The sequence below is a fragment of the Trichoplusia ni genome, unplaced genomic scaffold, assembly GCF_003590095.1.
Source record: "Trichoplusia ni isolate ovarian cell line Hi5 unplaced genomic scaffold, tn1 tig00001707, whole genome shotgun sequence".
Taxonomy (NCBI): domain Eukaryota; kingdom Metazoa; phylum Arthropoda; class Insecta; order Lepidoptera; family Noctuidae; genus Trichoplusia; species Trichoplusia ni.
The window spans coordinates 21,114-36,024 of NW_020800146.1; the positions used below are offsets into that span (position 1 = coordinate 21,114).

Consider the following 14,911-nt stretch of genomic DNA (forward strand, 5'->3'; position numbering starts at 1 on the left):
TCGATATCGACGGAACTTTTGTTGGCAGGTAGCTGACGTTATAAGGAGTAACCTTAGCTTAGGCTACTTTTATTTTAGAAAAATTAAGTAATTGTTGTTAAATTTGACGCACAGCTATTTTTGAATGAATATAAATGGCGTTGTAGAACAGCGTCAACAAAAATCACAAACATTAAAGTATCAAGCTTTATGCTATCATGTTTTAAATACACCGTGATTTTTTAGTCGTCTTACAAAAGCAGACCAGTTCATGTATCCAATGACTAGAACACGTTCATGATAAATAAATAGGTATTTATGAGATTTGAATAAATTTAAATGCAATTTTTATTCAATATTATGATGCAATTCGTAGTTTTTTAGAAACACAGCTCTGTTGCGAGCGCGGTCCGAGCCTTGTAACAATTGCAATGGTGAGAGGCGCGGGCAGCAGCGTTTTTATCATTTTTAAGAGTATATTTCAGATTTCTCTTGTTTATTTTTTCTTCGTACTTATTATCTTAGTCGATGATAAAAAAAAAATCGCGCCTAGGGGTATTTTACGTCGGATACATGAACTGGGCTCCTTTTGTAAGACGACTAAAAAATCACCGTGTATAAAGTGTCAGACTGACAGACGGTAGAGCCTCAGTAACATTGTTTACTATTTAGGTACGGTACCCTAAAAATCATAGACGCGCGGTTCCGCAGTACATCACTAATCACACTATGTTACTTGCTTCCGATAAGGATCATTATGGGTTATGCTTGCAAGGAATTTTAAGCTTAATGCTGTTTGCCATAAGGTTGAATATAACAACTATGGTTTCGGAAAACTCGTTCGTTTTGAACGAGTATTCTAAACTATGTATGAATGATACTAAAATAATCATAGTTATATTTCTAAATACGAACATAATATAATACTAATATTATAAACGCGAAAGTTTGTATGTATGTATGTGTGTGCCTCTTTATCGCGAAAACCCCTAAACGGGTTTACACGAAACTTGGTACACAGATTGCTTAGACCCAGGATTAACATTATACATATAATGGGATAGTTTTATCCCCATTTTATGTTCCCGTGGGATCACTTTCGATTTGTAGCGGGCGGGAGCGCGGGCTGCACCTAGCAGGAAGATACTACGAGGTAAATTGAATATTATAATATATACTCTATACTAATATATAAAGCTGAAGAGTTTGTTTGTTTGTTTGAACGCGCTTATCTCAGGAACTAGTGGTCCAAATTGAAAAATTCTTTTTGTGTATAATAGACCATTCATCGAGGAAGGCTTTAGGCTGTAAACCATCACGCTGCGAGTAATTGGAGCGAAGATACAACGGAAAATGAGAAAAAAAACAGGGCAGGTATAAATCATAACTTATATCTTCTACCCACGCGGACGAAGTCGCGGGCAACAGCTAGTATATAATGTACGGTAAACATTTGTCCTGGGTAGGAGTCGAACTAAACTATACATACTCGTATTATGTAAATATAACTTTGTAGGTGCGTCGCCGTTTCACCATTCATAATATTTATTACTTACAATTATTGATAAAAAGTCATAACGCAAGTACCAAAAAAAACACAAGCTTTCAATTTAGAACTTTCTAAATTGAATCGCACAAGACAATATCTAGTAATATTCGGAGTCGCGTCAGGACTCCAAGCTCACGCTGCTATCTCGCTCTTACTTTTAAAAATTTTTGTTCTATCTCGCTTGCTCACTCCGCCCACGAAAAGATGGCGCGCGCTACTTAGTACTTACTGAATTGTTTAATGTAATTATTCTACGGACAAATAAGAAATAAAAATTGAATTTAAATAAAATTACTTACATTTAATATTATAAATGCGAAAGTTCGTACGTATTGAAGTGTGTTCGCCTTTCACGCAAAAATAACTGAACGATTAAGACGAAATTTGGTACACAGATAGTTTATAACCAGGATTAACACATAGGATACTTTTATTCCGATTGTATGTTCCCGTGGGATGACTTGATTTGTAGGGGGCGGGCCCGCGGGATACATCTAGCTAAATTATAGTTACGGACTTAATGCAACGATTTTATCCTATATATCCTCAGGTCGGTGGGCGAGGTTCCACCTCGAGTCTTCCTTGGCAGCAGGGTCGGCAGGTACTCGCGCAGCCAGCGTTGCCAAAAGTGATCGGCAAGCCGCTGCGTCGCCTTCCAGGTGTGTCGTCCCACCAGCTCGTTGTCGCCGAAGTGGCCGAGTCTCGCAGTGCCGCAGGAGCGTCCAAGGAGGAAGTGGTTTGGAGTGAGCGCTTCCTCCTCGGGATTCTCGGAGAGGTGAGTCAGCGGTCGTGAATTCACCGTGTGTTCAGCTTCCAGCAGGAGGGTGAGAAGGACCTCCTCTCGTGGATGTCTTTCGTGTAGAGTGGCGTCCAGTGCGGTTTTTATGGAGCGCACCAGACGTTCCCAAGCGCCGCCCATGTTTGGCGCGCCAGGTGGGATGAACTTCCATTGTATGTCGATCTTCTCGGCTTCAGAAGTTAGGTCTTCTTTGTTCATTCCCTGCAGCGCCTCCTGAAGTTCACGGTTGGCGCCGACGAAGTTGGTCCCGTTGTCCGAGTATATAGTCTTCGGCATTCCTCTTCTTGCAGCGAACCTCCGGAGAGCCATCATCATACTGTCGGTTGACAGTGACGGAACCAGCTCGATGTGCACCGCTCGCGTCGTAAGGCACGTGAACAGAGCGCCCCATCTCTTCTCGTGGTGTCTTGCCACCGTGACGGAGAGCGGCCCGAAGTAGTCGACGCCAGTGCATGTAAAGGGTGGACAACTGTGCGTCAGACGTTCGACGGGCAGGTTCCCCGTCGGCAGCTCTCCAGGCTTCCCTCTTCTTGCTCTGCACCATTGACATTGATGCTGGACAGTCTTCAATGCTGAGCGTAGCCCCAGCACCCAATATCGTTGACGGACCTCGTTCATCACCGTGGCGTGGTTCCCATGATTGAAGCGACGGTGGTAGTCTTCCAAGATAAGTCTTCCAATCAGGTCTTTACTGTCGAGCACGATGGGCCGTATGAAATTCCTCGAGACGCCCTGAATCGCGTCGATTCTTCCTTTAACTCGCAGCAGGTCTTCATCTAATACCACGTCGAGTCGTTTCAACTTGCTGTTGCCCTCGAGTTGCTTCCCCTTCTGCAAGTGTCGTATTTCTTCGTGGAAGCTTCTCTCTTGACTCTCCCTCAGCAACAACTTCTCGGCCTGCTCCAGCAGCTCCGGACTGAGGGGTATGTATCTTCTTTCTTCCTTCGAGGACGTCGGTCGCCTTCCCACTCCCGGCGCCTTCTTCTTGATGACCCGCCATGTCGGGTCGGTCTTGCATGCGTTGACCCGGCCTATGGGACGGCAGAGTTGAATAAATTGCAGCACCCTCGCCGTTGCCCGCTGAAGTCTCTTCCATGACGAGAATCTTTCTGGCTTTGGAGTCCGGCTGACGACGCTCGCTGTTGCCACGACGTCCGTCGACTTTTCTTCGCCCGTGGTCTCCTTCCTGAAGGTCCTCGCTGCTGGCCAATGAGCTTCTTCTTGTCGCAGGAAGTCAGGCCCGGTGTACCAGCGATGCTTGTTGTCGAAGTTGTCCGGCACGTCACGCGTCGCGTCGTCCGCAGGGTTGTGCGCCGTAGGCACCCATCTCCAGTCCTGTGGCTTGGTGAGGTCTTCAATTTCTGCCAGTCGGTGAGCCACGAACGTCTTGAAGGTCCTCGGGTCCGTCTTGATCCAGGAGAGCACGATGCTGGAGTCCGTCCAGAAGGTCTTCTTGCTCGCCTTCAGGTCCATTTCCTCTTCTACAGCGTGCGCCAGCCGGCTTCCGAGGAGGGCAGCTTGCAGCTCAAGTCTGGGAACTGACACAGGTTTCAACGGTGTGACTCTCACCTTCGCTGCCACCAGATTGACGAGGTAGGTCCCGTCACTTTCTTGCGCTCTCCAGTAGACTGCAGCTGCATACGCCGTTTCACTCGCATCCGTGAAGGTGTGCAGCTCCCCCTCGGTGCTACGTGGAGCCAGACATCTCGGGATCTGAAGGCCCTGCAGGAGCTTCATCTTCTCCAGGTAGACCTTCCAAGTTTCGTGATCCTGGTCTGCGATCTCTTCGTCCCAGCCGATGCCGCTGCGCCAGATGTTCTGCAGTAACTTCTTACCTTGAATCAGGACCGGTGATGCCAGTCCCAGCGGGTCGAAGGTAGACATGACCGCACTGGTAACTTCCCTTTTCGTTGGCACCTTGAAACCTCTCGCTATCTCCTCCGGCGTGTTCCGAAGGTTCGCCCTGAATCCGATGGAGTCCTTCTCTGTGAACCAGCGTAGTCCTAGGGTCTTCTCTTCCTTCTCCCCGAGGTTGACCTCGACCTTCTCTGTCATCTCGGTCCTGACTCGGTGCAGCAGCTCAGGTTGGTTGGACGCCCATCCCCTGAGTTCGAAGCCCGCCTTCTTGTGGATGAAATCTACCTGTGCTGTCACCCTTCTTAGGTCCTCTTCTGTGTGGAAGCTGTGCAGGTAGTCGTCCATATAGTGGTTCAGCTCGATCGCCCTTGCTGCTTCTGGATATTCTTCTTGGAAGTCAGCTGCGTTTCTGTTCTTCACGTAGATGGCTGTGCTCGGAGACGAAGTCGCGCCGAAGATAACAGATGTCATCCTATACTCCTTCGGCGACACATCGCGTCGATCTCCTCGCCACAGGAAACGCAGGCTGTCTCGATCTTCTGGCCTTATACGTACCTGCAGAAACATTTCCTTAATGTCCGCTGCAACCGCCAAGGGTCCCTGCCGGAACCTCAGCAGTACGCCGAAGAGTGACTGCAGCAGGTCTGGCCCTGGCAGCAGGGCATCGTTGAGGCTCTTTCCTCCGGACTTCGCTGCCGCGTCGAACACGATCCTAATCTTCTTCTTCAAAGGATGCACGACGGCGAAGTGTGGCAGGTACCATTTCTTCTTGGTGTCTTCTGGTTGCGCTGGAGCCTCTTCTGCATACCCGCTGTCCAGAAGATGTTCCATCTGCCGACCGTATTCCTCCTTCAGCTGAGGGTCCTTGTCTATCTTCTTTTCAATGTTGGCCAGACGGTTTTTTGCAGAAGTATAACTGTCTGGCATCCTTTCTTCTGGGTTCCTCCACAGCAGACCGGCCTCGAAGCGCCCGTCTTCCAATCTTCTGCAGGTCTTCTCTAGGATGGCGATGGCCTGTCCCTCGGCGTCCGTTGAGGGTCTGCGTGGCTGCACACCAAGCGCCTCGATCGCGAAGTGATCCTTGATGACCTGGTGCATCTCTTCTTCTGGTGAGCTGACAGTAAGGCAAGTGTTAATAAACTGCACCCTTTTTATTGCACCACTGTCGGTACCGTGCAACACCCAGCCGAGTCCTGTCCTGGAGGCGACCGGTTCACCTGGCTTCCCTTTTCTTACTTCCCGGGATACGATCAGCTCCCAGTTGTCTTGCCCGATGAGTAGTTGCGGTCGCTCTCCCTCGTAGTATAGGGCGTCGGAGAGCTTCGTCAGGTGCTTGCAGCGCTCAATTCTTCCCTTTTCTAGGAACTGTGGCGCCAGCTTGAGTCCTTCCATGGTCCGGACTCCTCTCAAGATCTTCTTGGCCCCTTGGTGTACGCCTTTCACAGCCAGGTCCAGCAGCTGTGAGTCCTTCTTCTGGATGAGCCTGCCGCCAACTGTCTCGATCGTCAGCTCCTCCCTTCTGCCATGAGCGCCGACCTCTTCGGCGACCTTCTGATCCAGCAGCGTCACCGTCGACCCCTCATCCATGAGGGCCAGGATCTTTTTGGAGCCCTTGGTACCGTAGACCTCTACTGGCACCATCTTCAGGTAGGCTCGTGTGCTGCTCACCGTGTTCACTGCCGCCATGACCGCTGCTGCCTCAGTAGCGTCCTTGCTACTTGAGGCCTCTTCTTGTGCTTCTGCATGAAGCAGGTGATGGTGCCACCTCTTGCAGGTCTTGCACGGAGGCTTGCGACACATCTCCTTTCTGTGCCTTCCCTGTAGACATTTGAAGCACACCCTGCTCTTCTTCACGGCCGCCCATCGGTCTTGCACTGAACTCTTCTGAAACTTGCGGCACTCCAGCAGCACATGTTCGCCCTCACACATCGGACACTTTCTTTCAGCCTGCCTGGGCTCCCGCTCCTGCGAGTCCCGCGTGACGTGTGAGGCGTGCTTGATTGTCTTCCTGTTTCTTTCTTCCAGCGCGGCGAAGGCTCCACACTTGTCGGCCTCCTGGTTCAGGAACCTGCTGATGAGATTCAAGTCCGAAAACTCACCATCATCCGTGGCTGCAGTGTAGTCGTACCACCGGAACTTGAGTACTGTTGGTAGCTTCTCAACAATACACTTCACGATCTCCGGTGAGTGCAGGTACTGCGGCTTCTTGAGTCCCTTGATGGCCGCCACGCTGTTGTTTACTTGACTGGCGAACACGCAGATTTCCCTGGGGTTTTCCGATATCCGCGCCAGGGTCTTCACCTTCTCCAGCTCCGCCAGGATCAAGGCATCCGGTCTCCCGAACCTCCTCTTCAACGCCTGCATGACCTCTTCTGCAGATGCCTCCGAGTACAGAAGACTTCTGATAGCTTCTCTGGCGTTGCCCTTCAGCGCTCTTCTTAGTCGCGCCATATTCTGGACGTTGCTGAACATGTGAGCTGTGTCCTCGTAGACCACCTTGAAGGCCATCCACTCGCTGCTGTTGCCGTCGAAGTACGGTAACTCGTGGATATACTTCGGCTGCCCCGTCGCACCTTCTCGGCTTGAGAAGGCTTCCTTGAGAGCAGCAGTCAGCGCCTGGATCCCGTTGAAAGCACCTCCTGCAGAAGCCTCTTCTTCTGGCTTCACCTTCTGATCTTCTGCTGGTCGCTGTCCTGGGTCCACATCCGCTGTCTTGGTGGTTTCATGTAGCACCGACGTCTCGATCCAGTTCTTGACGTGGGCTGTCCTTTCTTCTTCCAGGTCTTCATCTTCTTCCATGGAGTCCTCGTCCTCGCACTGCGTCAGCTCCAAGCGGATGCGTGCTAATCTTGCCGCCGCCTGAGCCTGCTCCAGCTCCAGGCGTGCCAGTTCTTCCCTGGCTGCTAGCTCCTTTCTTCTGGCCGAGGAACTCGTCGTCTTCGTAGACCTGGCTCGGCGACCGACCCCCATTGGTTTCAGAGTTGCGGAGGAACCCGGCAACCCCTTCCCCAGGGCCTCTTCTGGGGTCTTCTTGTTCGCCTTCTTCGCGGCCGTACTTCTCTCTGATGCCGCCGTGGTCGCAGTCTCCATGGTCGCTTCGGTGGTGGTAGTGTACTCCGTTGCTGTTGTTCCAGAAGAAGTAGTTGCTTCTGATGAAGGTGCCTTAGCTGGTGCTGTCGCAGACGTGGCCCCTTCTGGCCCTGACGATGGAGCCGCCGCGTCCAAAGGACGGGACGGAGGGCGCAAGGGAACATCCTTCTGAGACCTGGTCACCGGCATCTTGCAGTCTTCAATCTTCTTTCTTCTTGCAACCTCTTCTTAGGTTTCGAGGGATCCGGCTCGAAGGACCAACTGTTGTGGGCGCGGTCGACCAATGGCCACGAGGTAGCTGTTAGACTACGGTCGCGGCGGTCGACTGCCCGGGGACGGTGTCCCACAGTGTTTGGTACGTGCGTAGCTTGCGCTGGTGCGCACGTACCCCACGCACCCCTCTGTGCGTAAACTAGAGAAACCAATTGAAGAGGGTACCGAGGTACCGAGGTGCGACGTCATACACCCCACGTCTCTACTAGAGGATTATTGAAGAAAACACGGAGTAAATCTTCTAATCAGGATCGGAGGTTCGCCAATTTTTCTTGAGTGATGTTGTCCGTACTGAAGCTGAGCTGCGACTGACTCACGACGGAAAGCCCCGCTGCTTTTATACAACGAGACTTTACCGCCGCGTGCGCCACTCCAATAAGACTCGTGTTGGAGTTAATTTTCACTTTGGCGAACCCCTTTACCTTGTATTTATTCATCCATTTTACATTAAATACACCTTTTTATGTTTTATTATGATAAATATTTGTTATTCTTATCTAAATAACACCTTACAAGATACGTACTTAATTGTATTTATTAATTATCGACCCAGAAACACCAATATACCGGCCGTCTTATTGGAGTCATTTACACATTTGTTCATAACTTTTTACTCCGACGGCCGATCTTCAAAATTCCAACGGATTTGGCGTTTCTGGGCGATTTCCAATAAGATATTCACCCTTACATTTAAAAACAACTTAAAGTAAAAAAGTCAATTTTACAATTCTTATTACGTAACCATTAACTTTCATAGTTCAACAATTTTACACTTAATAACTTTACAAATGGACACAAATGTGGCAATAGTCTATGATAGCGTAAATAACAATAATTAGAAATATAAACAATAATAAAAATATGTAAAATCCTATTTCTAATTCACTATATGTCTGTGGGGCGGGCCGCGATGTGCGCGGTACCCCACACCTTTCTTTGCCGGCGGCAGCGCGGCGCCTTACTTTGGGTTGTTGATACTATTATAACTAATAACAACTTAACCTAACCAACGTAAATTACAACAAATAAACAAAAATGCAAATATCTTATTTCTAATGAAAAAATGTGTGTGAGGCGGACCGCGATGTGCGCGGTACCCCACACCATTTGCCGGCGATAGCGCGGCACCTTACTTTTAGTCGCCGACACTCTTTATCGCGAAAACCCCTAAACGGGTTTACACGAAACTTGGTACACAGATTGCTTAGACCCAGGATTAACATTATACATATTATATAGGATAATTTAGGTTTAGATCCCTATTTAATGTTCCCGTGGGATCATTTTCTAGCCTAGTAGGAAGTCTAGTAGTAGGAAGATATATTATACACAAACATTTGTCCTGGGTAGAAGTCGAACAAAACTATCCCTTTTTTTTTTTTTTTGTTTAGGCGGGGGAATCCTCATGGACACCCACTCCCTCGGGGGAGGAAATGGGTAGTGTCAGACTTTTACTGACTAAACCTGAACCGCCGTGCTACGTCATCCGCGTTTTTGTGTCGGTGTATGGCAATGCGTTGCAATCCTTCATACACCGACCGCGGGCTTCCACCGGCCAGTAATGTGGGCCGGTAGGTCACTTTCTTGTGTTGTGTGGAGGCCGACGTGTAAAGAGCGTCGGCCTCCTCGCCTCATATTGGGACCGCATCCATAGCACCGAATGTGGCCCCCCGCCGTGGGTAATATACTCGGACGACAGACACCCCCGTGCCGTCGCCCAGAACCCTAGTTAGGGCGGGAGAGCGCGCTCATGCGCGGCTCTGCGCCGCCCCACTCGACGTCGGCGTATGGCGGGCGCGCTGGGGTCAGTTTCCCGAACGCGCTCCGCCGCCTCCTTCTGTGACATCACTGTTTCACAGAAGGAGGCCAATGCATCCCACGCCGCCCGGCTGCCGATCGCTGCAGCGATGACAGCCGACAACTCGGCGACGTCCACTCCACCCAGCGCAGACACAAGTTCGGCGCGAGGCTCCGCAAAGACCGGACATGCGGCCAGTGTGTGAAGAGCGGTGTCATCCGCGTCACCGCACTGATGACACACTGTGGTGACCTCCCTTCGGGCCACCCGAAACAGGTAGTGCCCGAAGGCACCGTGTCCGGTCAGCATCTGCGTGAGGCGGTACGTCAAAACACCGTACCGCCTCTCCACCCACTGTTGGAGATGTGGGCGGATTGCCTCCACCGTAGCCCGCCCCGCCGTCGGATTGGCGAGCCTTAGTTCCCAGAACAAAACTATCCCTACTAACTAATATTATACCTACATGCGAAAGTAACTCTGTCTGTCTATTTGTCTGTCTGTTACGTTTTCACGTCCAAACCACTGAACTGATTTTAATAAAATTTGGTACAGAGATAGAGTTGACCTTGAGAAAGAAGTTTTTAAGTTTTTAGTTATAGCTTCTTTCTTTTTTATTTTTTTACACACTATCTGCATCTCTTCTTATTCTAACTCTCCCATAACGGGCCTGCTGGAAGAAATTTCTGTTGAAATAAGCTGTGCCTATGTACTATGTGTTCTATCTTTCTTCTTTTCTGTACTCTGTGTATCTGTGTACATAAACTATTAAATAAAATAAATAAATAAATAAGAAGATAGGATAGTTTTTATCCCGGACTTTTGAAGAGTTCTCTCTGAAACGCGATATAACTAGTATTTTGCAAAGGTTGTAGGTGCGTCGCGCGTGTTCCAGACACCGCTGCCATACGCATTAATCCTCCCTAATATTATAAATGTGAAAGTGTGGATGATTGGATGTTTGTTACTCAATCACGCAAAAACGGCTGAACAGATTTGGATGAAATTTGGCATGCATATAGCTGATATAGCGTAGCATTGACACGGAAAAGAAAATAGGCTACCTTTTCTCGCGATTTTTGAAATAGTTCCCGAGGGAAAATATAAAAGGTGTGTAAAAGCTCATTCATTTGATTTGATCATTAAATGGATATATTTCCATGGAAACGGGGACCACCGAACTGAAGTCCACGCAGACGGAGTCGCGGGCAACAACTAGTCTATATATATATAAAAGAAAGTCGTGTTAGTTACACCACTTATAACTCAAGAACGGCAGAACAGATTTGGCTGAAAATTGGTAGGGAGGTAGCTTAGAGCCAGGAGACGGACATAGGATACTATACTATACTTTTTATCCCGTTCGACAGCGTTCCCGTGTGACTTGACATGAAACGTCAGTCACTATAAAACGTGGTATAACAAAACGCAAATGACAGCTATGTAATGACGTATGGATTACTATGGATAACAATTTGATATTTGTAAGAAATCAATATTAAAACTACTTCTATCTATATATATATACTAGCTGTTGCCCGCGACTTCGTTCCCGTGGGTAGAAGAAGATATAAGTTATGATTTATACCCCTCCTGTTTTTTCCCACATTTTCCATTGTATCTTCGCTCCTATTAGTCGCAGCGTGATGGTTTATAGCCTAAAGCCTTCCTCGATTAATTGTCTACTCAACACAAAAAGAATTTTTCAATTTGGACCAGTAGTTCCTGAGATTAGCGCGTTCAAACAAACAAACAAACAAACAAACTCTTCAGGTTTATATATTAGTACTAGCTGTTGCCCGCGACTTCGTTCCCGTGGGTAGAAGAAGATGTAAGTTATGATTTATACCCGTTCTGTTTTTTTTCACATTTTCCATTGTATCTTCGCTCCTATTAGTCGCAGCGTGATGGTTTATAGCCTAAAGCCTTCCTCGATTAATTGTCTACTCAACACAAAAATAATTTTTCAATTTGGACCAGTAGTTCCTGAGATTAGCGCGTTCAAACAAACAAACAAACAAACAAACAAACTCTTCAGGTTTATATATTAGTATAGATAGATAAGAAAGTCGTGTTTGTTACAACACTTATAACTCGAGAACGGCTGGACCGATTGCCATGGTTTTTGATTTGTTGGATTTGTTTCCGTCCCGAAAACAGAATACATCTTAAAAACAATGAAAACTCGATAAGTGTAATGAATACTTTCATTTCAATAAATGCTGATTTGTTTATTACATGTAAAACTTTTGTTGTCCATAGGGTGATACCAGGAGATCAGATAGTAGTATTTCATGAGGGTTGTAGCTGGGGAGCACGAGGGCGGTACCAGGAGAGCACGTAGCCGTAGTTGATACCAGGAGATCAGATAGTAGTATTTCATGACCTTAGAGTAGGTAGCAGTCATGAAGGGATTACCAGTAGAGCAGTGAGGGTTATAGCTGGGTAGCAGGTACTGTACGCGTGAGAGTAGGGTGGGACCTTAGAGTAGGTAGCAGTCATGAGGGGATTACCAGTAGAGCAGGTAGCAGTAATACATGAAGGTGGTACCATTAAATCGGGGAATGGTAGTCAAAATCAAAAATAAACTAGATATCTATTGGCAGCACCCATGAGTTTGGCTCTAAGTTGCAGTAGATGTATATGAAGGTGGTTGCGATCTTGCTGAAGGGCCGCGATTAGCATAAAAAACTAATTCAATCGGCAATATTAGTAAATCATGTGTTTCTTATTTACAACCTATATACAACTTAAAATGATTACTGAAAAACAATCAGCAATATTATCATCGACTCTAAGGCGGTACGAAGTCCGCCGGGAAAGCTAGTATTATATAAAGATAGCTTTGTAGGTGCGTCGCCGACTGACCATTCATGAGACAACGCTACCATACGCATTAATAGATAATATTTATTACAATTAATTATGAAAAGACACAACGCAAATACAAAAAAATACAAGCTTTCAATCTAGTCCTTTCTAAATTGAATCGCACAAGACAATATCTAGTAATATTCGGAGTCGCGTCAGATCTCCAAACACGCTGCTATCTCGCTCTTACTTTCAAAACTTTGTGTTCTATCTCGCTTGCTCACTCCGCCCACGAAAGATGGCGCGCGGTACTTAGTAATTACTGAATTGTTTAATGTAATTATTCTACGGACAAATAAGAAATAAAAATTGAATTTAAATAAAATTACTTACATTTAATATTATAAATGCGAAAGTTCGTACGTATTGAAGTGTGTTCGCCTTTCACGCAAAAATAAATGAACGATTAAGACGAAACTTGGTACACAGATAGTTTTATAACCAGGATTAACACACAGGATACTTTTATTCCGATTGTATGTTCCCGTGGGATGACTTGATTTGTAGCGGGCGGGCCCGCGGGATACATCTAGCTAGATTATAGTTACTGAAGGATTGGGATTAGGTTTGCTCCAAATAAATACTCAACTTGGATAATAACTAAGTATATTTTAATGCGTTCAGTTCAACGGTTGAACAACAAGTGTCGTGCATAATCAATTCAAATACATAAATCAACTCCCATATTGAGGGTACCGGAAATGAACATTAAAAATAAATAACTTAAAAAAAAGTACCAGCACAAATGTCAACGACATCCAGTGTAAAATAATCTAGCATATGTTATGTATGTTTACAACTCGGCCATCCTTTTCCTGAGTGAGTCCTCTCACTGAATCTACAAATACTGTAAAGGACATAATACATCGTACGAAATATATATTAATTTACATATTATTTATATAATTACAATTTATATAATTCAAAATGATACCTGAAAACACAAAAGAATAATAATTAACTTTTATTGTTTCACTTGAACACATCACTATCGTACGTTACTCATTCTTTCTCCTCAGCGTTCCACAATCGCCAAAACGCTATGCAATCAATGCTCACATCGTATTTTCGTCAATAGAGATGGCACAGTCTGCTATGATCTACGGTCATCTGTGCGATGCTAATTGCTTAGCACCGTTCGCTATCTGCACTGACCGCTCATAGCCCATGCTCTATCTCATCCAAATACGTAGTCTGCTATGATCTACGGTCATCTGTGCGATGCCAATTGCTTGTTGACACCGTTCGCTATCTGCACTGACCGCTCATAGCCCACGTCTAAATCTCTCAAGTCACCATAGTCTACCATGATCTGCAACCATCTGTGGTTCTCTGGTTGCTCATGGCCTATGTGTCTTGTCATGTATAGGCTAATTAACTCATGCAATTTTGTCAATCAAACAGTCATATCATTTTAGTGTCATATCAAGTGATAAACATAGTAATAAACATCAGTCTAAGTTTTAATATTTAGTCTTTACAGCCCGATTCGTTACCACTATTGTCGCTTTCGCTTTCCTCACTATAAATATCCTTATAACTGAGCCAGGGGTGTATTTTATCTACTGCTACTACATTTTCGTACTTTTTATGTCCTCTTTTAGTTAAGGGAGTACTCTCAATCACGAATCTATCGTTTTCTAAAATTTTAACTATGCGATAAGGACCATGGAATTTGGGTATAAGTTTCTTCGATTTGCCCGAATGCTCTTTATTGATTATTGTTCTTTCGACTCTAACTAGATCGCCAATACTGTAAGACGTTGCCTTTTTCCTATGCTTATCAAACTCTTTCTTTGAAATACCCTGCTGTTTATCTATATTAGCTTTAGCCTCTGTCCTCATTTCCGTCAATTCTTTATCACTAACACGAGATATAACATCAGTAAGTACTTCATTAATAATATTTTCAGGAGGACTTAGCACCCTAAATCCAAACAAAAGTTCAGAGGGGCTTTTTCCCGTAGTCTTGTTAACAGTAGTGTTCATGCCTAACTGAATATCACCTACATATTCGTCCCAGGTATTGTCACCTTTACCGTGGCATTTCGTACTCAAAGCATTCAGTATGGTTCTATTATAACGTTCTATCTGTCCGTTCGCTCTTGGAGTCGCTACTGCGTTCAATATATGTTTAATGTTAATATTCCCTATAAAAGACTTAAATTTAGCGCTCGTAAAGCAAGAGCCTCGGTCGGTGATGAGACGCGATGGCGTTCCAAAGATACTAAAGTGTTCTTTAAATATTCTTATGGCTGTTGAAGTTTTTGTGTCTCTTACTGCTCTAATAGTTATAAACTTAGTAAAAGAATCAATTATAGCAAGAATATACGTGTTGCCTCTCCTAGAGCGAACGAACGGACCTAAATGATCAGCGTGAAGCGTTTGGAAAGGAATATCCGCCTTTGGTATCGGGTGGAGCATCCCTTCCTTGCGACCACCCGGAGCCTTGTGATGCGCACATTCAAGGCATGCGGACACGTACTTTTTGATAAAACGTCGCATCTTTGAGAACCAAAAGGTCTCGCGAATTCTGCTAAGTGTCTTCTCATACCCGAAGTGGCCCACATCATCATGGTTCATTCGTAGAACCTGCCACCTCACAGCCCTTGGAACGACCCACTTAATTTTACCGTCAACGATTCTGTAAACGTGGTTCCCTTTCAGTTGGTAATTTTTTGTGTACGTCTGCTACAAA

General features: G+C 46.1%; 1 protein-coding gene across 1 annotated transcript; it reads right to left on the minus strand.

The window, feature by feature from the left end:
• Positions 1-2,045: 2,045 nt before the first annotated feature.
• Positions 2,046-7,463, minus strand: LOC113507343. Its single transcript, XM_026890204.1, has one exon. It carries the CDS (start codon positions 7,461-7,463, stop codon positions 2,046-2,048), a length of 5,418 nt encoding a protein of 1,805 aa, XP_026746005.1.
• Between the last annotated feature and the right edge of the window lie 7,448 nt (positions 7,464-14,911).

Excerpts from the sequence above, each read along its gene's own strand:
- LOC113507343 (XM_026890204.1), bottom strand. The coding sequence starts at position 7,463 with ATGCCGGTGACCAGGTCTCAGAAGGATGTTCCCTTGCGCCCTCCGTCC.